This window comes from Muntiacus reevesi, chromosome 4 (assembly GCF_963930625.1).
Source record: "Muntiacus reevesi chromosome 4, mMunRee1.1, whole genome shotgun sequence".
Taxonomy (NCBI): domain Eukaryota; kingdom Metazoa; phylum Chordata; class Mammalia; order Artiodactyla; family Cervidae; genus Muntiacus; species Muntiacus reevesi.
In genome coordinates, this window is record NC_089252.1 from 158,622,338 (window position 1) to 158,649,345 (window position 27,008).

General features: G+C 40.1%; 1 protein-coding gene across 1 annotated transcript in view; it reads right to left on the reverse strand.

Moving 5' to 3' along the window:
* Positions 1 to 27,008, reverse strand: part of MYRFL (myelin regulatory factor like) — a 95,504-nt gene that overhangs the window by 61,765 nt on the left and 6,731 nt on the right. Inside the window, exons 2-8 of the mRNA XM_065935091.1 lie at positions 26,905 to 26,995; positions 14,879 to 14,946; positions 14,531 to 14,777; positions 13,382 to 13,473; positions 7,074 to 7,224; positions 2,716 to 2,911; positions 613 to 689 (exon numbers count right to left, since the gene is read on the reverse strand). Coding sequence (XP_065791163.1) covers positions 613 to 689; positions 2,716 to 2,911; positions 7,074 to 7,224; positions 13,382 to 13,473; positions 14,531 to 14,777; positions 14,879 to 14,946; positions 26,905 to 26,995 — 922 coding nt within the window. The remainder of the gene's footprint in view (positions 1 to 612; positions 690 to 2,715; positions 2,912 to 7,073; positions 7,225 to 13,381; positions 13,474 to 14,530; positions 14,778 to 14,878; positions 14,947 to 26,904; positions 26,996 to 27,008) is intronic.

A 27,008-nucleotide genomic window follows, 5' to 3' on the forward strand; every position in this document is an offset into this window, starting at 1 on the left:
GATCCCAGTCCTCTGGCTTTCTTTCATTTGAAATATTATTTTCATTTATTTATTTCTTGGGATGCACAGGATCTTAGTAGTGACATGTGGACCTAGTTTCCTGACCAGAAATTGAACCCAGGCCCCCTGCATTGGGAGCACGGGGTCTTAGCCACTGGTCCACTGGGGAAGTTCCCTTCATTCTTTCTATTTTAGGGCTCATTAAGCAATCTAGCAGCATTGCTTTAAGAAACAAGATAAATGAATTATAAGCACAGCATGGATCCAGAACTTCAAAATCAATTCAATCAGTAGCATGCTGATTTAAATGAAAAATTAAAAGAAAGATCTAATTATAATCTGTCTCGAGGAACCAAAGTTGTTAGCAAGGTTATCAGTAATAAATATTCTGTAAATAATGATGACCTAAAAGATGGGGCTTTTTATACAGATTTTTTTGCGATTATTTCAATATATTTTACCTACTTTTGTTGATAAGCATGTGTTCATAATACTAACACATTATTACTAGTTTAGTTTGTATTGTGGAATTCTTTTAAAATAAAATAAATCTGGCAATAGATTTTCTTCCCGAAAGATGTTCACAAGAGATTTCAGAAAAGAAGTTCTTACTTAACAGGATTGAATATCTTTTTGCTTCTGTCTGCTTGGGACTGTTCAATAGCAATTATTTGATTGGTGGCTTCTGCCTATGTAGAATAACAAAAAGTAATTACTTCATAATTAATTTCTTTATTAATTAAAACATTCATTAGTAAATAATTTTCAATTACTTAAAGTTTCCCAAGGCATTGTCTTAAGCGCTTGACAAGAGGCCCAAGTCACTGAAAGATGTGTAAGGACTCTGACCTTAAAGCAGTGCGCTATTGGTGAGAAAAGAAACAAATACCTGAAGAGCTAAACAAAGAAAACACAAGACAAGAGAGAACTTCAGGCAAACAGGGAACATAGAGCAGACCATGGATCCTCCCGACCCAGGGATTGAACCGGGGTCTCATGCATTGCGGGTGCTGAGCTATCAGGAAATCCCCAAAACACAAGAGCAAGGCAGCTCAACAGATACATGCACTCACTCGTTCATTCATTCATTTCATACATACTTGTTGAGCACCCGCTTTGAACCAGGCCTTGCATTAGGCAATAGAGGTGAGAAAACAAAGCTAACAGAAATCTCAGCCCTTTCAGAGCTTATTAATAAGAAATAACAATAAATGGTAAAAATAAATAAAACATAGGAAATGACATTTATTCAATAGTTGCTACAAAGTCTTCTTGTTATTAGGGAAGAGTAGCAAGTGTCTGCTGGCATCTGCCCTATGACCTGTAGGTATTTGCATAGTCACTATCTTTCCAGAAAGCAATTAGGCAGCCAGTATCAAGAGTTTTAATACTGACCATATGTTCAATGTGCAATGCCTATTCTGGAATTTATTCTCATACAAAAATTAATATGCCTGAATGTTCACTGCAGTTTTATTACCAATAAAAAATTTACAGTAATACAGGAATTAATAAGGTATCTTGATATAATGGAAAACCATATCATCTTTGTTTAACAATATTTTATAGTCTTTAATGATATTATATAATGCTATTTCCATAATATAATATTATCTATATGAGATTAATTTTAATAACAGAAAAAATAAGGAAAAATTAACTTACTAAATTGTGGATCCCAAGTATGAATGAATTTTATCTCTTCTTTCATACTTTTCTATTTATTCCATAATGTCCACACTGGACTCACATTACTTCCATAATCAGAAATATATGTTTTATTATTGTGTGCTTGCTGTTTATTTTTTGTGTGTTTGCTTGGTTTGCATTGGTTTTATTTAAGAGCTTGGTTTGGAGCAAGAGCAGCTGATGTGTTTAGCGGTGAAGCGCCACTAGTGGTAAAGTGCCTTTTTGGGAGACTCAGGTTAGTGATCAGAAAAAAATATATGTAGATAATGGATATTACTCACCCTAAGCAGCTGGATCTGAGGTAATAATGCAATAAATACTTGTTGACCACTCAGAAGTCATCCTACCTGCATTCTAATCCCAGCTCTGTTATTTACTATTTTGGATGAATGGTGTGACTTTCCTGGGCCTCAGTTTCCCCTCTGTTAACTGGGAGGGAGGGAGCATCGACTAGATTAGTGGTTCCTTGGCTTTTTTAAGTTACAGACTTCTTTGGGAATTTGGTGAAAACTGTGAACCAACTGCATATGGAAACACACCAGCCTCAAGAAGAATAAACTAATTACACTCAGCAAAAGAAGCCCAAGATTTATACACTAAAAACTTTAAAGCTGTGGTTTGAAGTGATGTTCTGCCAGATTCTGAATTCGCAGCTTCTATTTCCTGTGTCTTGGAGTATTTATTCTTAGACCCCCTCCACCATGCTGTGAGGAAGCACAAGCTGTCCCGCAGAGAGGTCTACGTGGAGAAGAGCCCAAGGCTCCGAGCTACAGCCCTCTTTGAGCTCCGGGCTGATGGCCAGCACAGACGTGACAGACACTCAAGTGAGCCATCTTGCAAACTGGATCCAGCTAATGACTCCTGAGTAGAGCCAAGCCCTGACCAAGCAGCAGATTTTTGATCCAAACCAATGAGTGTTGTCATTTTCAGTTGCTAAGTTTCAGGGTAGATGGTTATGTAGCAACAGACAACTGGAACACTTACTAAATGTTGGCTGAATGAGATGAAACTAAATAAAAGACTTACCTTAACCCCGAAAGCTTTCAAGTAAAACATTTCTATTGGCTTTAGACCCATTTGTGTTTTGATAAATTTTGGACTTCCCCAAACTTGAATATGGATGGTGATCTGAAAATGGTTCTTCTTTTGGCAAACAAAAGCTTCATCTGCTGGTGAAAAATTAAATCCTTTGTCTGTGACAACTCGATAGCCTACATCGGGTCTACGAAAAGTAGAAGCAAGAAACCAGTCTTACAAATATTTTCTACACATTTTCTTTCATGAATAATATTAATTATACAAACATTTTGGGAGAATATATTTTGGAAAGTATCTTTTGCTATAGCTGAACAATGTGAAAGTGTTAGTCACTCAGTCGTGTCTGACAGTTTGCAATCCCATGGACTGTAGCCCGCCAGGCTCTTCTGTCCATGGAATTCTCCCGGGAAGAATGCTAGAGTGGGTTGCCACTCCCTTCTCCAGGGGATCGAATCCAGGTCTCCTGCATTGCAGGCAGACTCTTTACCAACTGAGCCACCAGGGAAGCCCTCTTGCTATATTTAGTCAATCAATTTTGTTAATTTTAACCAAGGAAATGAAAATGGTATTTTAGACCACAGCTGGCTGTCTCACAGCCTTTTTTTTCATGGGAAAGAAGTACAATTCTGGCCAAATGGAATCATTGTCTCCTCAGCCTGCCTTTTCGCTTTGTGTTTCCTACATTTCTAATTTGACTCCACTATACAATAGAAAGACTTGCATAGAAGAAACACTTAGTTAGAAGTTGAGAAGTTACTATCATATCAAATATCTGGGATAGAATTCATTTTTTTCCTTCTTACAAAAAATCTCTCATTTCATCAGCATCACCACACTCAAATAGTCCCTCAGATGAATGACTAATCAGCTTCCTGGTAGTCATATGAAAAAAAAAAAAAAAAAGCAGACTGGTCACAACTACCAGGAATAGCTTTCAACCAGATTAACCAGAGTCAGTCAAACTACTGATTGAAAACATGTTTTCACTAAAGTATGGTCATTTCCTTTTTATCCTTCCGATCTGATCAGAGCACCGAATACCTACTATGTTGTTTACTTCTGCAGAAAAAAATAATAGGATGACGGTGGGGCAGCTAATCAGACTCTTGCTTCATTTGTTTTATCAAATCATTTCCAAGAGCTACCCTTTACGTATATGTACATGCTGACTTGCCGCAGTCGTGTCCGACTCTTTGCGACTCTATAGACTGTAGCTCGCCAGGCTCCTCTGTCTGTGGAATTCCCCAGGCAAGGATACTGGAGTGGGTTGCCATGTCCTCCACCAGGGGATCTTCCCAACCCAGGGATCAATTGCACATCTCTTATGTCCCATGGGTGGGTTCTTTACCACTACCACTACCACTACCTGGGAAGTCCTTGCATTGCCCCTATGCGTGATTAAATACTTTTTAATGTTAATAAAAATGAAACCTATTTTCTTTGAAGTTGTCATATCAAAAATAAAACCTATGAAACATGCAACATTATCAAGTAGGAAAGAGAACATAAAAGTTGAAAATTTTGGTAATTTTTTCTGTGTGCATTGTAGATATGGAACATAATTTTTAATGCATCAAGTTTCCTAAATGTTCCTCAGGAAAAGCACGCCTTCCTACAGTGACACAGAGATGACAGTACTTCCTGCTTTGCTCGCTCTCTGCTACTGTGTGGATCTTTGCTTCCTGGGATCTCAGTCTGGATGGCTGCCATTTAATGAACAACACAGACTTTCTACATTTTTTTCTAATTTCAGTGACAGAACTATGAATGGGTCTCTTGGGAAAAGAGTGTTCACGTTCTTGGCATGCTAAGCAGCTCACCAATGGCTCAAGTCACTAGGTCACTGATTAGCCTCAAAGTCTTCTCAGGTGGCACAGTGGTAAAGACTGCCTGCCAATGCAGGAGACGTAGGAGACATGGGTTCTGTCCCCAGGTTGGGACGATCGCCTGGAGGAGGAGGTGGTGACTCACTCCAGTATTCTTGCCCGGAAAACTCCATGGACAGAGGAGCCTGGGGGGCTCATGGCATCGCAAAGAGTCAGACAGGACTGAGCGACAACGGGAGCACGGACTGATCAAAGGCCCCACAATCACAGGGCCCTCCAGCAGCAATGGGAAAATCCATTGAATGAAGGTTTGATAAAAAGCAGGTATTTTAAGGCATCTGGGACTTTATATTGACTCAGGTTTCTGTAATTTGCTTGTCAAAAGGCTAGATGGATTGAATTGTATAGATTTTACTACAGAGGGTAGTAAGAACAGTTTTGATTAAGGAAAAAAAAAGCAAAGGAAATATTTTCGTGTGTGATCTTCTATGTTTCACTGTCAAAAACTCTGAAGAAAAAAGGTAAGATTTGCAGCTCAGATGTGAGCATTAGCCTGAAATTTAAAGACAGCTGTAAGCAGACACTATATCAACCCATAAAAATTATACAGTTGAAGAGTATTCTGAATCTTAAAAAAATGTCTGATTATAAAAACTATTCTATTTACCTAAGAGTAGCGATTCTGCTTTTGATATCAAAAGTTAATTATAAAATCAACTAAACTGGCCTTTTTAAAGGTCTTTTAACACAAGTTGTAAATATCATTCAAAAAATGTAATAAAATTTTAATCCCCTAACTTTATAACTTTCAGGTTATTTAGAAAAATTATGCTTTTGTAGCGAGTTAGATCTACTAATCTAAGCAGAGGCAAGTGATATTCTGTCTCAGTGATGTGAGTAGTGAATTCAAGATCTCCTGAGTTCTAATCTAGATGAATACCGCCAATCTTTTTTGCTTAAGGAAAGTGAATTATGGCTAAGCATTCAAAATAAAACTGCCTCTACATCTTTGAGTTGATACTACTCATGTATCCTCTTTTTTTTTCCAGATCAGTGAAGCACAGATTGACTGCTCAGATGAACTTAAAAAAGCCTACTCAAGTAAGAAAAGAGATAACAGTTACCTTGAAAAGTTGATCAACTCAGATACATTACAGACTAGGAAGCATTACAGGTTTCGATTAAAATACTGTGCTTACCTGTGAGTTTCAGACCTGGGTACTCATACGTAAGATACTATAAGGAACAACTCCCCCCAGACCATTAAATGACGTCTGACTCAAAACCAGGACCTTTGGATCCTTCTTTTCCTTTTCTATTGCACACAACAGCAAAGATACAAGTTGCGACATTTCAGTGATACAACTAGCAACTTGCTTCTTTTTGTCTCCATTTAAACACATTGAATCCCAAAGTCTAACTCCTCAGATTTTAAGGAAAAGATTTCTCCCTTCTAGTTCATCGAACATAAAATTCCAAGTGATAAGTTTTGCTCTTAAAAAGCTATTGGGATTAACATATATACACTACTGACACTATGTATAAAATAGATAACTAATGAGAACGTACTGTATAGCACAGGGAACTCTATAGTCAATGCTCTGTGATGACTTAAATGGGAAGGAAATCCAAAGAAGAGGGGATATATGTATAAGAATAGCTGATTTACTTTGCTGTACAATTGAAACTATAAGCAACTACACTCCAATAAAAATACAAAAAATAAAAAATTATTTGGAGTTTGAAAAATACCTTGAAGATCCCCAAGTTTGTAGCCCAGCATTTCTCATTTCATATTATATTTATTAATTGAAAATCATATTCTTTACCCATTAACACACTTTAGTGCTTCAAGAAGGCATTTACAATCAGTGAAAATTCTAGAAGAGCTGGGTAAGTAAATTATATCCTAAGGAATAAACAGAAGGCTGAAAGGATCTTTAAGAGCAATAGTGTATAAGTCTACTTTTATTTCTTGAAACTATAATGTCATAAGAATCAGATGAAAAATTTCTAGTTTAAGGATATTTTGCATGGTTTGATTTCAGTCTCTTAATATAAAGCCACCCTCAGCTATGATCACTACAGGCTACATTGACAAGAAACGGACAGTATTGAATTGCAAAATCGATGCTGGGGGAGATAATTTAATATGTCCCCCAAAATAATTCTATGAAATTTTTAGTTGACTACAGGATTAAACATTAGTGATTTGGGAAATCTCCCTTCTCCAGCTTTTAGTTTAAACTGGGCATTTGATCTCAAAAAGATTCCCTCTTCCTCCATCATTTAGTGGGTAAATTATGAGTTAGAATTACAAATCTGGATTCTTGAAGACCAAAACTCATGTCCCAACTGTTTATTGTTAAAATGCAAAACATAAGGAGTAAGACACACTTTCTCACTGACAAATTCCATTTGATCAGAGGTAGCCTCAAAGCCCAAATACTTGGATTTAGTCCTAAGAGTTAGCACTGCCTTGCTCCCCAGCCAACCATAGGGGATCCTAAGGCCACTTACAGTTTTTCATATTGACTGTTTAATAAGCTATGCCAAGGAACACTTCGGTATGGCTGCCACTTCAAAGCAGGAGAAGGCTGGTCCGCAAGAATCATGTTCTGTCTCTCACTGTCGAGGTCTTGCACTTCGATGCTGTGACTCCTACCTGTCACTGCAAAGAAATTTGTATGTTAGATCTTCCCTCTGAGGCTGTTTTTCCTAGACTCACAGACAGCTGCATGGAGCGAATGCATAGTCCACATACAAGGCAGAGTGACCTGTGGGGAAGCACAAGTGTTGGGAAGCAGGGGGCATGTGGCTAGGTTTGTTTCCTCATCTGTAATTTGAGCAGCTTGGGCCAGTGATTCTAAGGTGCCAAGGTGAGCACTTGTTGGAAATATCGCCCTCGCTATCTATCTACTCTACTTCCGACATGGCATCTCTTCATTCCCAGTCTGTCTGGTTCTAGTGAATTCTATTACCAGCCCAAAAAGGTGCAGTTTGAGTGAAGTCCATTCCCAGCCTGAAAACGGTAGGGAGCCCAGACTTAATTAATAGAACTGCAACATTCACTATTTGCATCAGTAATTGTACATACATGGCCTAATTCAATCCAAGAAACATGGGCCTCTGTGCTTTAGGGAAGACGGGTTCAAAGATGCTGACTCTTTTCCATGAGGTTTGAATCTAAGACACATTCCCCAAAACTGCTGGCACCATTGTGGGACAAGAGAGAAAAGCCTGCCTGGAAATGAACCGGTCCAGCAGAAGGTGGAGTTGAGAAGGAACACACCCAGTCCCAGCGGCATAAGTTTCAGTTCTGGCATCCTAGTACCAAATCTTGGGTTACAGGAGTCAATAAAGCCCCTCATTTGGATTTTTAGTTTGGTTGCTGCATCAGGCAGTTTGAGGGTTTTTTTTTTTTTTAATTGGTTTTGTCCTTTGCTTTTTTGTTTTTGCTCTTTGCAACCAATACATTCTAATTTGTTACAGGTCCCTTGTGACACCAAGATTCTGTGGTCTAGCTTTTTTAAGTTATTTATTCCCTTGGTGTCTTACTTCCCCCAACTGCAAAACAGAAATTAAAACAGGTGTCTTACCCGTCTTGCAACAACACATAAGCAGAGAGAATATCATAACACAAGTGAAAGCACTTTGAGAAGCTAATATTAAAACCAAGATAAATTAGCAGAGAATACTTTGTTAAAAGCTAGTATTAACTATATGAAACTGCTTCTTTTGTATACCAAAAATGGTCCAATAACAGCAATTTTGCATGTGCAAGCTTCTAGTTTTGCATAATCCTTGCAAGTTGTTTGTCTAATTTGAGTATGCCTCCAAAACTTATGATTCAACCACAGAAAAATTTTATGTAAATCCTATTAAGATGTTTGCTGTTTCCCTTTTCTGTGAGTTTTCTACCATCACTCATGCCTCATATCAAGAGTGAAAGGGAAAGAGTGTGTGTGCACAATGACTGGTGATGGCTGTAAGCAACAAGTCAGGATATAACACCACCTTCTGTACAACGTGTACTTAGCCCACTCACTGTTCTGTCTTTCTTTATACTTTATTGAGGGCTTCTTAAATAAATAGCAGAGCTATTTATTTTGTATCCCAAATGTTTGCTTTGTATCCCAAATGTCCCAGAAACTGTGTGTTTCTTGAGATAGCACTATTATGTGTCACCTAAGCAGAACACCTATTATTTGAGTTTTGTATACAACCATTTCAGAAAAGGATTTTCTCAAAATCCTGAAGAACTTTTTCCCAGCTAAGAATATATAAGGTCAGTAAGGCTCCGAGTTCTTCATGTCCTCACTCCTCCAAAAGTTACCTATCTTAAACTTTTCAAAACAAACAAAAAAACCTTGTGTGGTTCTCCTGTTCATACCAAGTTCAAAGAAAGGGAGAAACTAGCTCTTTCATCTTTTCTTTCTCCCTTCTGCAGTGGAGAGAGGATAAAGGAAGCTCAAGAGCTTGGAGTTTGGAACCATATGGAACTGGGTTTGAATCACAACTCTGCATTTACTGGCCAGTTAGGAAGTGGTGTAACATCTCTAGGCTTCAGTTGCTTCACCTGCAAAATGTGAGCAAGAATACGATGCCTCCCAGGACTGTTGAAGGACTTCGCTGAGTCATGTCTGGAAGTGTTTACCAGAGCGTCTGTCTCCAGTGAGAGTTTAAACAATGTGCCTTTGGTTAGGATTACCAGCACTGTCATTATCACATGGACTCGTTTTTCTCAGGTGACTCAGTTATTCCTAAGAAGCTTTAGCAAATACTTCTTTCTTGGCCTTCATGGTGGCTCTGTCTGATGTGAAATCATGTTGTGGGCCTGAGTGAATGCCTGCTAACTCAGACCCTTTCCTACTCAAGAATGGCAGTGGGTGGCAGGGAAGCAGTCAAATGTCAGCTCTGCTCCTCTAGGTGCTGGTAGGGAGGGTAGGCAGGGGGCAGGGGGGTCTTTACTGCTTGTACCACCCAGGAAGCCCTGATTGAAGTATAATGTTCATGAGAAAGAGTGCACAGATCATTAGCACACAATTTGATACTTTTTAATAAAATGAGCTATACTGGGTAACTACCTCTGGATCAAGAAATAGGATACTTTCAGCACTCTAGAAGACACACTCACGCTCTCTTCTAGCTACTACTTTCTCTTGCTCAAGAATAATCACTATTCTGATCCAATATCATGGAGAAGTTTATAGAAATTATGTAACATCATATGTACTCTTACATATTGGCTTCTTTTAATCAACAATGCTTATGAGATCATTCATCATTGTTGCAAATGATAGTAGTTTGTTCATTTTCCTTGCTATGTAGTATTCCATTTGTGGTTATTATAACTAACGCTAGTATGAATGTCTGTGGGGTCTGTTAGTGGACATATGTATATACTTCTGTTCGGTGTATTCCTAGCAGGGGAATCAATGGACCATTGGATATGTTTCAGTAGATGTAGCCAAAGAGATTTATAAAGTGATTACAAGGTAAGGATTCTTAATCCCATTTAACAAATGTAGAAATTGGGGTTCAAAGACCTGAAACACTTCTTCAGTGTCACAGTTGTTACCTGGGACAGATGGATTCAACATTTCTTTTCATACTGCACTGAGGAAGTCTTGAGAAATGTAGCAGAAGAGAGAAACAGAAGTGTGAAGGCAGCAAAGTCTCAACTTTGGGGAGAAAACTCACAGCTTGCATCTGATTGTCTTTCAAAATATTTTCTTTTACTTTACTTTTTTTTTTTTTTTTTTGCTGTGCTGCAAATGGGATCTTAGTTTCCCAATCAAACCTGCAGTAGAAGTATAGTCTCATCCAGTGGACCACCAGGGAAGTCCCTATATCACTTTTTAAAAAAACTCTTGGTGAAATAGAAATCATGATTCTCACTTGATAATCAAGAAAGTCAGGCTTGAAAAGTCCATGATTCCTGGAGACACGAGACAGGTACTTTTCCTGATTCTACACTGGAAATTCTTTCTCTGTGGACTAATGACCATGACTCTGGGGTTAAAAAACACTCATGCATTTGAAGTTTAAGCCATATAGGGCCATGAACTCTCTTATATTTAGAATTTTCATCAGACAGGACCAGGAATCCTCTCATATTTGGGGTCCAGACCACGTGGGGCCAGGAACCAGCTGGCAGAAGCCTGCTCAACAACTACTCTCTCTCTAAGCAAGTTTTCACATCTGCCTCCAGCAGCCCAGTAATTCTTCATTGTGAACCCAATAAATGGGCATCTTGGAACCCTTGACCAACATGAACTGCTGAGGAGAAATTCACCAGAAAACCCTTACTGATTGATTTAGGACATCTTCCCCCATCAAAAATCCTGCCTGTAAGACTAGCTCCTCCTTCCGTTCCCCATATGCCATTTCTCCAGGACCTTTGTAAAACTCTTGATCTCTGCAACAATAAATCTGAGTTCCCCAGTGGAAAACTTCTGCTGAAACAATAGCATTTGGATTAAGTGGGTTTTTGTTTTTTTAATTCCCCTGGGAACCTGCTCATTTTTCATTCTGGAATTGCTATCTGGAGCCAATTATCTTTGAAGGCTTTTCAGGGATCTTTGAATAGGATTTAAATAAGGAATGCAAGATTTCTGATGTGCTGGGACAGTTCACTTACTTCTCTATGACTATTCTCTAGAGAGAGAGTGACACATCAATGCCCTCCCTAGGGACAGGCTGCAGACCATCGTCACAGGGTGGAGCATACTTCTGAAATGGCCAGGAGAATTTGAGTAGCGATCTAGCTTATGAGAAAGCTCTTGGAAGGTTTGGGTGACTTACCCAAAGTACTCTCAGTGAGCTGGTGCATCTGTGGGAGAGTGAACAGATGGTCCCCTCATCTGGCTAGAAATTTACTCAGCTTTTTGTGTTTAAGAAGCATAAACAAGCAGCAGGCAGTATGCAAGGATCCTTGAAGAAATTAGAGTAACCGTGCATAGGAAGGTGGATGGAGAGCTCTATATTATTCAGAAACAAGGCTTTAATTAGCGTTCTGTGTTTTAAGGTTGAATAAGAAAAACCAAGGCAGCTGCTGGCCATGATGGGACCATGCAAAAGACAAGTAAGCAGAGGGTTGGTTTATATGATACCCGGATGCCCGGGTACTACCACAGCACGTCCAGGGAGTGATGATGTATGGGACTTGGCCAAGGGAAGTCATCATCCAGTGAAGGATTCCCACAGCCCACGATGGAGCTGAGGCCAGATGTCCCTGAACAAATCAGCAGGCTCCACGGGACACAGAGGGCCAACTCTCATCATGTGGCTGTAAAAGGCAAAGGCAGCGGTTTTCTCACCTGAGCGGATGAGAAGGCCACGGGCGCCTCCTGTCTGGGCAACATAAACCTCTGGAGTGTGGGGACAATCGTTGCAGGGGAGCCTTAAGAGGAAAATCTTGGACTTCTGGCTAAACTGATGATTAGGAATAAAAGAGACGTGACTGGGTATCCTGAACTGGGGGCACTGTCCCCACTGCCGACGTTCATTATTTACAGTGGGTGGTAAGATTGGCATGGAATAGTATCCTTGCCCCAAATGAGTGTCATAGCACTTACTCCCGAAATTCAGAAGTTCAAGGCTTCAGGCTCAAAAACTTCAGCTTGTTCTCAACTTGGTCAGGTCCCTAAGCTCAAAACATGATGTGTCAAAAAAAACGATGATGTGTCATATGATATGTAAGACAAAGAATGAGGTGGGCTAACCACTTGGGCATCATATAACCTGGTTAAAGGACTTCTAAAATGATTTTTGTTGTTGTTTTAGTCGCTCGGTTGTGTCCAACTCTTTTGCGACCCCCACGGACTGTAGCCCTCCAGGCTCCTCTGTCCATGGCAATTCCCAAGCAAGAATATTGGAGTGGCTTGCCATGCCCTTCTCCAGGGGATTTTACAAAATGTCAAAGATCTACTGGGAATCTGCTCATTGGAAGCAAGTGCTAAGGAAGCTCATCTCTCTACCTTCTTGCTCCCCTGGAGAAATCCTCTCAAGTCCCGCTTCTCCCAGTAATTTCCCTTCCATGAGCCAGCAGCATCAGCATCGCCCAGGAGCTTGTTAGGAATGCAGAATTTCAGCCCACACCTCACACGCACTGGACCTGAGCATCTGCATGTTACTAAGATCCCTGTGTTATCTGTGTGCATGTCCGTGTTGAGAAGGATTGCGCGGAACGAAGCCCTGAGCACAAGAGCAGGCTCTGCGGGTGCTGCCACACTGCACGGCCTCCCCAGGCCTGGAGCCTGCATCCTCCAAGACACAACTGCCCCTAAAACTGAAAGGACAGCATTTCATCTCTGCCAGAGAGAGACAGTGGCATCTTTCCCCAGGAGCACCTGTATGACCCCACCTAAGACTGCATGAAACATTACATCCAGAAGGAAAAAAAATAGGATTTCCCTGGTGGCTCAGTGGTAAAGACTCCGCCTGCCAATTCGGGAGACCCAGGTTCCATCCCTGGTCCAGGAAGATCCCCCATGACGTGGAGCAATTAAGCCCATGAGCCACAACTGCTAAAGCTGTGGTCTAGCGTCCAGGAGCCACAACTACTGAGGCCCAAGCACCCTGGAGCCTGCGCTCCGTAACAGGAGAAGCCCCTGCTCACCACGAGAGAAAAGCCCGCGCAGCTTTTAACGAAGACCCAGCACTGCCAAAATATAAATTAATACAATTATGAAAATAGAAGGAAGAAATACACCCCCAGAGCATATCATCGCCCTTCTATGAGAGAGAAAGTGATTTTTAGGCCTACTCCAAGGCTGGTAAAAATCCCTTATTTAATGGCAGCAAGGGGCCCCGGGTTGGCTCACTGGGTCTGGAGTGGTGGGTCCACACGTGACGGTCCCCGGAGTCCTCCAGCCCCTGCGTGCACTTTCTCTTCTTGGTTGGAGGCAATGAGACTCTAAAATCAAGAACCCGAAATAAGGTTAGGATTTTTCTTTGCTCTCCATGTCACATTAAATCAAATTAAATTTCCCAGGACTCTGCTCTTGACCTTCCTAAGACTAATTCTAGTTAAAGTTTCTTGCATCCTGGAGTCTGTAATACAGGGTTGATACATGGAGTGGATGGAGCAAGCTCCTATTCCATGAGCTCTACTAGCCTGAATTCAGTTTTCCATTATCCAGTGGATCTGGGATTCATATGTTTGAAAAAAATAAACTGACAACATTTCCAAAGGCAGAAACCAAGACAGAAGACAGAAGATACTTAAAATTTAAGTGTACATTTTACACCTGAAACTGTTTTTCATGTAGAATTTTGTCACAATATTTGATGGCCTTTACTCTTTTGATCATCCTCTAGCTCCAGAGGAAGGAATGAGAGAGAGGGAAGGAGGAATGGAAGGGAACGAGAAAGAAAGAATATTGATTGACACGTGAATACTGATTGAAAGACAGTTGACACATGAGTTTCAGAGAGTTCATGCACAAATTACTTGAGTGGTCTAGCTGAGGCTGCAAACTCAGAGTGCTTTCTCATTCACCCAGAATATCCTCTACATTTCTGACATTTTGGCTTTCCATCACATGAGGACCTTGGGTTCGGTGGATTGTTATTTAAAAACTTGTCTAAAGCCAAGCGTACTGGGTATCTGATACATGTCTCAACACTGCCATCTTCTGGAAAGAACTATACAGTTCATTCTACCAGTACTGGGGTGAGGGGCTGGCTGGACTTTCAAAACGAAGCATCTACAAATATCAACATGAATCAGCCATAGGTATACATATGTCCCCTCTACCTCCCTCCCCACCCCAGCCCTCTAGAGTCCCGGTGTGAGTTCCCTGAATCGTAGAGCAAATTCTGTCTACTTTACATATGGTAATGTAAGAAATCAACCCCCTTCTGCAAAGCAATTATGCTTCAATTAAAAAATAAACAAACTTTCAAAAGTTAATTTAAAAATAATTGTAAAAAAGAAGACAAACAAGTAAACTAAGGATCTAGCCCTTTACCCAGGACTGTGGCACAGAGGCTGCTGATGGTAAGAACAACCAATTGCCCCAGACTGGTCCAGCGGGCTCACGAGGTGACTGGCGTCTGGGTAGCAGTTGTGAAAGGCGCTGTGGGGATGGCCGGAGTTGCTCACTTCAGACGAGGCGTGCGATTGGTGTGCAGGCAGGATCCCAGGTGCATTTGCCGAAGTGAGGAGGGCAGCCGGGGTCCCCCGGGCTGCAGGTGTCAGGCTCGGACAGCACGCACCTGGGGGAACACGCAAGTGAGGGACGCCTCTCTTTCTCACCACGCAGGGCCCAAGAGAAGAGAAGGGCAAGACAAGTGAGAGGGAGGTGTGTCCCACTCACCTTTGTCCTGTGGAGGAGAGCAGGAGTCTGATGCAGAATAGGGCGGGGTGTCTGGGAGCTGGCCTTGCCTGAGGACGAGAGACAGGCATTGCTTTTTGTTGTAACCTATTTCATCACTGTATTTTTTGTCACAAACTGGTAGTGTGTGCAGCAGCCCCCAGGGAGGGTTCTAGGTGCTCCTGGGGGCCGAAGCCCACCAGATCACGCCCAGCGTCACGTTGAGTGGGCTCCAAGCTGAACAGACCTGGGTTTGAATCCCAGCTCTTCCACTTCCTAGCTGTGTACCCGCGAACAAGGACTTACTCTCTCTAGGCCTCCATTTCCTCACCTACAAAGTGGGAATAATCATGACGCCTCTTCAGAGCATCATAATGAAAATTAAATGAGATACTGTGTATAAAGCATAAGATACACCCCAAACACAATGAGTACTCAATAAAGTTTAATTAACATTAGCGTTGCTTCTTGACATCCTCAAAGCACTTACACCAGAGAGATGGTTGGGCCAAAGCAGTATAAAATATCACTACTAAAGCCCTGGCTTTCCATCTGTGTTCTGGGGAGTCCTAAAGGTCTTGGAAGGAGTTCGGGTGTTTTATAAAAGAAAAAATTTAAATGCCTGTAGGGAAAAAAATTACAGCTTTTTTCTGTTTTATATATTGAGATGCAAGTAAAATTTTATTTTTTTAAAAAAATGAGTACCACCACTAAAGAAAGTGTGAAAATTTTCTTTTAAAAAACCTACATATGTATACTTATGTATACACGTTGTTGTATGGCAGAAACCAACACAGCTTTGTAAAGCAATTATACTCCAATTTTTTTTAAAGTTATTACAAGATAATGTCTATTAAAAAGATAAAAAACACAAACCTATCTTTTATGTTCAAAAAGTTTTGGCTTATGGCTCTGATTGTAAGTGATGTATAAACACCACCATCTTCCACCTGACTCTCTTGCTGAAGAGTAACTTATCCTGTTTTTCTCGATTAAGATTTCAACCTCATGCAATAAAGAGAAAAGTGAAAGTTGCTCAGTCATGTCTGACAATTTGCTACCCCATGGACTATACAGTCTGTGGAATTCTCCAGGCCAGGATAATGGAGTGGGTAGTTTTTCCCTTCTCCAGGGGAATAAAGAGAGAAGTAAATCTGTCTTTATAAAGACAATATAGAAAAAAATATAGAGATGCTATATTTTCTCCTCAAGTCGGTCCTTTATAGGTTATTCATTTTCATTAATAAGGAAAGAGAGAACATACACTATCCTTCCTCCCAAAGCTCCACCCAAATGAAAGTAAAAAGGAATAAAGAAGCGGAAACACAGAAGGACGTAGACTCCGTGAGTAGAGACCATGATAGACCGTATTTCAGTAACCGCACGGCAGACAGAAGTAGGATAGATGGTAACTGAATTAGCAGAAGGGAAAAGCAAAAACAAGACTGCCTGGGGATGGCAGAGGGGCTGTGGGAGCCAACAAGAGTTTTTCCAGGTTGAATATAACTCCAGCAAAGCCCAAAACCTTGACGTCGCCAGCAGACTCTGAATCCAGGGATAACAAGCTGGAGCTAAAAGTGAAAAAATTGGGACTCCCCTGGTGGTCCAGTGGTTAAGAATCCAAAGGCGCCCCGTCCCTGGTGGGGAAGCTAAGATCCCACATGTCACAAGGCAACTAAGCCCATGTGCCACAATTCAAGGGCCCTCATGCCATACTGTGTGCCACAGCCAAACCCCTATGCAGTCAAGTAAATGTATAAAAATATTCAAAACAAAAAATAAAAGTGAAATAACTGATTGCAAGTTTAAATAAGAAAAATAGCTGGACCCTTAGATCAACTTCCCCAACCTGTATAGTCTGGTAACTACCTCCATCATCCCACTGGAAAGATTTTTATTCTCCAGAGATTCTGGGAGATTGTAGAGCTCTGGGACCAAAAATGGAAGGACTCATTAAAAGTCTAAATGCTGAAAGGTGAGACCCTTCTTTAACTTGGCTTTGCAAGCAACCAAGCTGATTTCCCACAGTAAGAAATTAGAAGATTGTTCCCTAAAAATATTCAATCTACTCAGGACTGGAGAGGGGGGAGTGAGATTTGGAATTGAAAAGAAATAAAATGGCCAATCCCTGCCTGATCACCCTATAGTAAAACTCATTCTTTAAGAATAGTGGTTTGCCAAATAACTTCTTAAGCAGGAAAAAGCAATAGAAGACCAGACATTTTTCAGAGAATCTTAACCATTAAAGACAGAACAGACAACTAGATTCAATAAGAATGCAAAAGAATCACAAAGAGTTCTTCTACATCTGATAAGACCGGTAAGCTCTGACCAGACTTGACCCTCCCAAAGATAAAAATATCAACTCCGGAAAATTTTATATATATATATAGTTGTTTTTCAGTTGCTTAGTCATGTCTGACTTTTTGTGACCCCATGGACTGCAACACGCCAGGCTTTCCTGTTCTTCACCATCTCCCAGAGCTTGCTCAAACTCATGGCCATTGAGTGGATGATGCCATCCATTCATCTTATCCTTTGTTGTCCCCTTCTCCTCCTGCCCTCAATCTTTCCCAGCATCAGGGTTTTTTCCAAAGAGTCGTCTCTTTGCATCAGATGGCCAAAGCATTGGAGCTTCAGCTTTAGCATCACTGCTTCCAATGAGTATTCAGGGTTGATTTCCTTTAGGATTGACTGGTTTGATCTAATTGCAGTCCAAAGTACTCTCAAGAGTCCTCTCCAGCATCGCAGTTTGAAAGCATCAATTCTTCAGCACTCAGCCTTCTTTATCATCTTGTTTATGGTCCAGCTCTCACATCTGTACATGACTACTGGAAAAACCATAGCTTTGACTCTGGAGCCTGGTGGGCTACAGTCCAGAGGGTCACAAAGAGTCAGACACAACTGAGCACCTAAGTACGCACGCATGCGTGTACCTGAAAATACTGAAAAGTAGACAAAAGGAAGAAGATTTTGGAGGAGTTCTGAAACTTAGAAGAAAGTAATGGCATAGGGTGAGCTGTCTATTTACAGCTTTTAGCCTTAAGGCCAATTGAACAGTTGCTTCTCTGTTCAAGGGTTTTTCCAGGCAAGAATCCTGGAGTGAATTGCCATTTCCTTCTCTAGGGGATCTACCTGACCCAGGGGTCAAACGCTAGTCTGCCGCAATGCAGGCAGATTCTTTACTGTCTGAGCAGCCAAAACTCCAATAGAAACCCAGTCTTTCAGGACTGAAGAACCAGAGAACAGAGTTTGGGGCAAACATAGCTGCTAAAATTGAAAGGGAAATCTTGGGAAAGGGGAAAACAGAGAGGGGAAAAAACAGAGGGGAAACCCTAAATTCTGTGTAAAAACCCTGGCCAAATGTCTGGCTGAATCATGAGCTATCAATGTGTCTTACAGAGGAATAAGAAGTAGAAGAGATTTTTTTAAAGACAAAAAATAAAGCGGCAGAATTAAATGCAGTATCAATAATTGCATTAAAGGTTAATAGATTATTAACCTAGCTCCCATTAAAGGGAAGATATTGGAAGAATGGATTTTTAAAAAGCAAGGCCCAACTGTATGTTGCCTGCAAGAAACACTTTAAAGACTCAGATAAGTTGAAAATTAACGGAGAAAGAATATGTGTATGGGAAAGCAGAAGTGAGTTCATGAATAACAGCTAAAATAGACTTGAAAAATAAAGAGACTCATTCAATAACAATAGGATAAATGGCTAAGTGTGGTCTCCTGGGGGTTGAAAGCCATGCAAACTAAAAGGAGTGCAAAATAGAGGTTCTCTGGAGCTGGTGGAAGTTAACACATCCAGGACATCTATATGCGATCTCCAAAACAGCCAAGATTCCTTTCAGATTGCAGCCAGGCTGAATTAAGCATTGACTGAGTGCCTAGTATGTGCTCATGACTCTTCTAGACACTAGGCAGGACTTACAGTGCTAAGATGTGGGCTTCCTGGGACTTCCTGGCGGTCCAGTGGTTAAGGCTTGTGCTTCCACGTCAGTGGGCATGGGTTTGATCCCTGGTGAGGGAAATAAGATTCCTCATGCCCTGCGGTGAAGCCAAAAAAAAAAAAAAAAAAAAAAAAGACATGGGCTTCCCATGAACACCCAGCTGGGACTATTCACAATTCTACAATCCGGTCCTTAGTTTTCTACCAAATGCACCTTCTCTAAAGCTCTATTACACAGTGACATCACCTCAACAGAGTGCCCTGTACCAAGCTATTACTTAATAAATATGAATTACTGCTTTTTACCTGACATATAGCCATAAATATGTGTATATATATAAACTCATATATCAAGAGAGTTTTCCTGACCACACCAGTCTAACCTGGTAGTCTTCCCCCACCCCTTGCACTCTGCTCTTCTACCCTGGACTTGCTTTTCTTCACCTTACTGAACGACTTTATACGATACATCGCTGTCTTTCTCTTCCCACTGGAGGCCATAATGACCCTGGAGCACTAAGGGTGAATGCTGAAGGCACAGGAAGCGTTCTCCCCAGGAGCAGGCAATAAGGAAATGCGCTGTCTTCTGAGAATTTAAAAAAAACAATACTTAAACCCACAGAAAGTCAATCTGCTATTTGTCATTATAACCACGCACCACTAAATCAAAGAAAAATGCCTGGGTGCCCTGCAGGGCAGACCGCTTTACCACAATGCCCTCGGTAAACTGTTACAGAAATTGTTGACTGTTGTACCCCATCATGCAAGTACAAAGATAGCTGTTACTGAAAGTATTTTCTCCAGATTTTCATGTGTATGATTCATGTCCTGCCGCACAGACATTCACTTAAGAGCATGTCTTAATTCTGTGTGAGTGTGTGTGTATATGTGTGTGTGTGTGTGAGTGTGTGTGTGTGTGTGTGTGTGTCCTGCATTGTGCCCACTGGCAAGCATGTAGAAGTGAAGTCACTCAGTCCTGTCCGACTCTTTGTGACCCCATGGACTGTAGCCTGCCAGGCTCCTCCATCCATTGGATTTTCCAGGCAAGAATACTGGAGTGGTTTGCCATTTCCTTCTCCAGAGGATCTTCCCAACCCAGGGATTGAACCAGGGTCTCCTGAGTTACAGGCACACTCCTTAACGTCTGGGCCATCAGGGAAGTCCATGTCTTAGTACTGTGTGTGTGTCCTGAATAATGCCCGCTGGCAAGCATGTAGTAAGCACTTAATAAATGAATATTTGATCAAACTTGGTACCCACCACCTGGAAGCTGGGATGGGAAAGGGCCTTGGCAGAAATGTCATCACCAAATAAAGTTGCCCAAGAAAATCATTTTATGACAGGGCAGTGGAAGCAAGAAAAGCAAGGTGCAAAGCAACTATCCTACAATTAGAAAAAAGAAGAAGAGCAAGCTGCCACCCCTCTTCTTCAGCCCTATCTTGGCAACCTGCAAAGACCCTGACCCTCTCACCGCTCTCTCCTGCTGCTTGAGAAATAAACAACCTTTAGAGAGGACCTACTCTGGTCCAGTCACTGAGCTAACCCTTTGCATGTGTTGCCTCATCTAATGTCTGCTATGATTATTTTTGCCCCTAACCCCCAGACAATGAAACTGCGAGTTGATGAGGTTAAGTAATTTACCGGAGCTTATTCATCTGGCAACCAGTCAAACTGGAGTCAAAAGATCTAGCATCCGAGTTTATGCTCTAGAGATCAAGGTATTGGACTTCTCTGATGGCTCAGTGGTAAAGAACTTGCCTGCCAATCCAAGAGACATGGGTTGGATCCCTATTCTGGGAACATCCCACATGATGCAAAGCAACTAAATCCGTGCACACAACCTCTGATCCTGTGTTCTAGAGCCTGGAATTGCAACTACTGAAGTCTATGTGCCTGGAGCCTGTATTCTGCAACAAGAGAAGCCCATGCATGCAACTAGAGCAAAGAAACAAAGACCCAGCACAGCCAAAGATAGATATTTTTTTAAAAAAGAATATGGTGTTTTTCAATACAGATATTTAAATATCTTAAATTCTTTACTATAGATGACTTCATTTTTTACAAATATCTTTAGAATTGGGAAGCCACTGGTCATACTTTAGCTCAGGATTCTGTTTAGCTTTTCTCCTACTGCATCCGTTTGAACCCCGAAATCAAACTGGTCGATGAACCCAGCCTTTAACAAGCTCATCTCACAGAATTACACAGGCTATCTCACTCTCTTTCGCAACATCACAGTGAAGAGTTCATCAGCCCCACTATACCAGTGGCAGAACTCAAACATGCAGCTGGTCATTGACTCCTAACTCGTTTTGCCATCCAACTCCAATAAGCCAAGTCCAAAGTGAAACTTGGGCTTCCCTGGTGGCTGAGCAGTAAAGAATCTGCCTGCATTTCAGGAGACATGGATTCAGTCCCTGCGTTGGGACGATCCCCTGGAGAAGGAAATGGCAACCCACTCTAGTATTCTGGCCTGGAGAATTCCATGGACAGAGGACCCTGGCAGGCTACAGTCCAAGGGGTTGCAGAGTCGGACACGGCTGAGTAGCTAACACTCTCACATGGTAGAAGGGAAATAATGCAATGTTTGTAGTAAATTCATGCTTGAATCCCGGCTCTGCTACTTATTAGCTGTGAACGCAGGAAAGAAAACCTACATTCCAGGGCTTCTGTAAGGAATACAACTAACCTGCAAAAAGAGAGCCTGGAATTTAGAAACACTCAACGCTTGGGGTATTTGAATACATTATGCAGATATATAATGATCATTGGACCAGCTCAGCAACTCCATGAGTACAGACGGGCTGTTTCCACTTGTTCTCTCTTGGATTTTTATTGCAGCTCCACTTAATTGCACGTATCTGAGCAAAGGCAGGTTATCTGATCATAGGACTTCTCTTTAAGGTGCGAGAACTCTGACAATCTTTGCAAACAATGGTTTAGGATCCATCTGAGTCACAGCTTTTAGCACACAAGTTGAGACAAACTTCATGTGTTTCCCTCAGTGTCATAGAGTCTAAAAACATCTCCGAAAATATCAACTAATCCAAAAGATGCATGTAGAAGAAAAGGCAGGTGTTCTAGAGCCAGGCACATTTTAATTCCGGCTTTGTCTCTGATTAACCGATGAAGACTTACATTGCACCTCAGCCTCTTCATGTGTAAAATATGGATAATACTGTGCCTATTTTGAAGAATTAATAATCGAATGAAATGTGTAAAATCAAATATGTAATTAAATAAGTGAATAAATTACAAAGAATAACACCTAATAATTGGTGTATGCTCAACAATATTAACTCCCTCCTCTACTTCACTTACAAACTCTCAAAGGTAGAAAGTAAATCTGATTGAGCAAACTATGTCTGAATCTCAATAGCGGTCATCCAGAGTGAGATATCTGATCTTGCTTGAAGGACCATTATTATCAGGAAGACCAAGATTAAATGACAGATTTCTGAACTCCCAGGTTAGAAAGACAGCTCTTCGAATAAGACTTAAGACTTGTTCACTTTTTCCCACAAACAGAGAAAGTTCTTTCTGCTAGTCATAAAAGTGATCCAGAAGATTAAACAGATTCTGATGGGATAAGCTTTACTTTATTTTAAGAAGAAATCACGTGGGGGAAAGAAACTGGACAACTTCTGACAGATTGTTTGTAGGCAGGGATGGCTAGGGTAAACCCACTTGCCCATCCTTCTCACAGGAATGATGGCAGCTGCCTGGATGGACTGAGAGGAAGATGAAAGCAGGCACAGGGGCAGTTTGTGTCTGGTGTCAGCCCATGCAGCCACCTGGAGCAAAGAGCCAGCTCAGAGTGTGGGCTCAGAGATGTGGCAACCCATCAGGGGTGTGTGTGTGTGTGCGCGCACACGTGCTTAATTAGCTGCAAAATGTTGAGCTTCCATTCTTCCCCACAGTCATTTTGGCATGCATGTTGTTTGTTGGCAAAGAGCAACAAGAGTCAGGTACCAAAGTACCTGCAAATAGCTTTCCATGTTACTATTGAGATTCATGCTCATTGTTCCACTTTCTGTCCTTCATGGGGGAGAGATGGAAGGGCATTTATAGGAACATCGATGTGGGCTCAACAACAATGACAGAAGAGGGTCGGTGAACTTAAAGACAGATTAATAGAAATGATCCAATATAAACAACAGAGAGGAAAAAAATGAACTGAGCCTCAGGGGCCTGTGTACAACATCAAAAGTCTAACATTTGCATCACTGGAGTCCTTGACAGAGGAAAGAAAGACATTGATACAGAAACATAAATGTGAAGAAATAATGACTAAAAACTTCCTAGATGTAGTGAAAAACAGAAATTTATAGTTTAAAAGGTGGAGCAAAACAGTATAATCTCAAAGAAAACCATGCCCATCTCCAGACACATTATAATAAAGTTGCTGAAAATGTTATCTTGCAGATAGAGAAAAATGACATATTACATATACAAGGAAGCAATGATTCAAATAACTGCTTATTTCTCATCAGAAACCATAGAGATCAGAAGACAGTACTGGGGAAAAAAGAACTGAGAACTCTAAATCACAATCATTCTTGAGGACTTTGGCATTCCTCTTACAGTAATAGATAAAAGAAGTAGAGAAAAATCAGGAAGGCTATGGAAGACTTGAACAACAATGTTAACCTGCTTGAATACTTGACCCAACAACAGTGAATGCACATTCTTTTCAAGGGAACATTCACAAGATAGATCATGTCCTGGATCATAAAGCAAATCTTAACAAATTTAAAATAATTAGAATTATACAGAGTGTGTTCTCTGTCCATAAGGGAATTAAACAATGAATCAGTGACAGGAAAATTCCAAAATATTTGGAAATGAAACAAACCAATTCCAGCAACCCATGAGTTAAAGAGGATGTCTCAAGAAAAAATAGGAAATATTTTGAGCTGAAAGAAAATCAAAGAATAGCATATCAAAAACTGAGGAAGACAGCTAAAGGATTGAACGATTAAATTAGAAAACAAAGAATGGTCTCAAATCAAGAACTAAGCTTCCAACTTGAGAAACTAAACAACGAGGAGCAGACTAAACCCAAAACAAACAAACAAACAAACAAAACAAACAAAAAAAAAGACAAACAAACAAAAATAAATAAATAAATAAATAAGCCCAAAACAAGCAGAAGGAAATAATAAGAATAGAAATTAGTGAAATTGAAAACAAACACAATGGAGGAATTCTTAAATTAATTAATGGCTTCATAAGATTGCAGGATCCAAGCCCACTATATAAAAAACAGAAATAGTTCTAGATGATGGCAATGAATAATTGGAACCTAAAATTTGAAAAAAAAAAAAATTAGAACCACAATTATTTACAATAACTCAAAGAAAAAACATGAAATATTTGGGTGTAGATCTAAACAAAACATACAGGATTTGTATGCTAAAACTATAAACACTGATGAAAGAAAGCAACAAAAGCCTAAATAAATGGAGAGGTATAATATGTTCATAGGGCTTCCTTGGTGGCTCAGTGGTAAAGAATTTGCCTCCCAAGGCAGGAGATGCAGGTTCAGTCCCTGGGTTGGGAAGATCCCCTGGAGAAGGAAATGGCAACCCACTCCAGTATTCTTGTCTGGCAAATCCCGTGGACAGAAGAACCCAGGTGGACTACAATCCATGGGGTCTCAAAAGAGTCAAACTTGACTTAGTGACTAACCAACAATTATGTTTATGGCTTGAAAGACTCAATTTTCTTAAGATGTCGTACGTACAGGCTCAGTCACTAAGTCATGTCCAACTCTGTAGCCCACCTGGGTTCTTCTGTCCACGTGATTTGCCAGACAAGAATACCGGAGTGTGTTTTCATTTCCCTCTCCAGGGGATATTTCTGACCCAGGGATCGAACCTGCCTCTCCTGCATTGGCAGGCGGATTCTTTACCACTGTACCACCTGGGAAGCCATTAAGATGTTGATTTTCCCCCAGATGGATCTCCAGACTTAATACAATTCTAGCCTACCTCTCAGTAAGATTGTATAGATATAAATAAGCTGATTTTAATATTTATGTGAGGTCAAAGGAACTAGAATTATCAAAGCACTTTTGAAAAAGAAGACAGATTTGGAGAACTTATGCTATATGGTTTTAAGACTTACGTTTACAGTAATCAAGATAATATGGTACTGGCAAAATAACAGATACACAGATCAATGGATCAGAATAGAGTCTAGATATAGATCTACACAAACATGGTCAACTAATTTTTTTACAACAGCATAAAGACAATTCAATAGAGAAAAATTATCTAACAAGGAATTCATAAAGTAACTGGGCATCTATACACAAAGAAATTAATCTCAACTTGTATCACAAAACTCATATGAGAATTAATTCAAAATGTATCACAGACCTAAATATAAAACTAAAACTTTTAGGAAAAAAACAGAAGAAAATCCTTGACAACTTGTTAGGCAATATCTATATTTCTTGTATATAAAACACAAAAGAAAAATTTGGTCTATTGGACATCATCAAAATTTAAAACTTCCACTTTGGGAAAGACATTGTGAAGGGAATGAAAACACAAGTTACAGGCATGGAGAAAGTATTCATAATCACATATCCAACACAGTTCTAATATCCAGAATATTTAAAGAATTCTCTAAACTCCAAAATAAGAAAAATTTAGTTTTTTAAATGAGCAAAATATTTGAACAAACACTTCAACAAAGAAAATATATGAAAGGCAAACAACCACATGAAATAAGGCTCAACATCAGCTGTTGATAGGAAAATACAAATTAAAACAAACCGGGATACCATGATAAATCTATTAGAATGGCTATAATAACATTTTTTTTTTTAAACCAATAATTCCAAGAACTGGTGATGAAGAGAAGAAATTGGCTATCTCATATATTGCTAAGGGTAATGCAATTTTATAAAGTTAAGCTTGCACTTATAACATGGTCCAGCAGACTTTATCCAAAGTGTTGCCCTAGAGAAATTAAAACTCTTGATCACACAAACACCTATGCATGAATATCTATAAGAGCTATTCATAACTGTCAAAACTGGAAATAATCAAAATATCCTTGAATGAGTAACTGGCAAACAAACTGTTACAACAGAGTTTATCTCAGTAATAAAAAAGAATGAACAACAGCAAAAAGAATGAAAAAAAGACATTATGCTTAGTGAAAGAAGTCAGACTCATTGTATTATATACCAGAGGGCCTCACTTATATGACATTCTGGAAAAAGCAAAGCTATGGAGACAGAAAAAGAAAAATCAGTGGTCACCAGGGGTTAGGGGAGCATGATGTGTATGAACACAATGTGGAAATGTAGGGGAAATGGATCAGGTGAGAGGATGGTTGTGTGTGGTAATCATGGCAATAGTTAACACAACTCTATGAATTTCTCAAAACTCACAAAACCATACACAAGACAAAAATGGAATTTTATTGCTTATAAGTTGTTTTAAAAGAAAGTGGGCATGGCTATATAAATATTAGAAAATAAGAGCAGAATTCAATGACATAGAAAACAGAAAAACAATTAAGAATATAATTTTAACCAAAAGCTGGTTCTTTAAAAGCTTAAGAAAACTGATAAACCTCTTGATAAATTATCAACAAAAAAAGACATGAATTACTGATATCAATGACAACACTTGTTCACTATAGATTCTACAAACATTAAAATTATAATGAGGAAATGTGATGAACAATCTTATGTCAGTAAATTCAATAGGTGATAAGTGAAATTTATAAAGCCATTGAAAGACATAAACTGCTTAAGTTGATAATTAATCATTGATAACCTGAATAGCCCCATATCTATTAAAGATACAGAATTGGAAGGGAGGGCCTTCCTGTTAAAAAAAAAAAATAAAATAAAAAGGCAAAGCAAACCAAAAAACTCCAGACCTAGTTAGCTTCACTGGTGAAATTTGCAGAAGGTTTATATTAATAGAAGAAATAATGTCAACTCTACTTAAGCTCTTCTGAAAAACAGAAAAGGAAGAAGGACTTCCCAGTTCATTTAATTATTTCATAATTTTTTAAACACCAAATGGAGAGCAGTGCTCTTATTACTTACAAGGCTCCCAGATCGAAATCATTGCCCAAGAACTCCTCCAGTAGACTTGTATCCAGGGCGGGGTTCCCCAGACTGCCATTGGCACCTTGAGCTGCAAAGGCAAA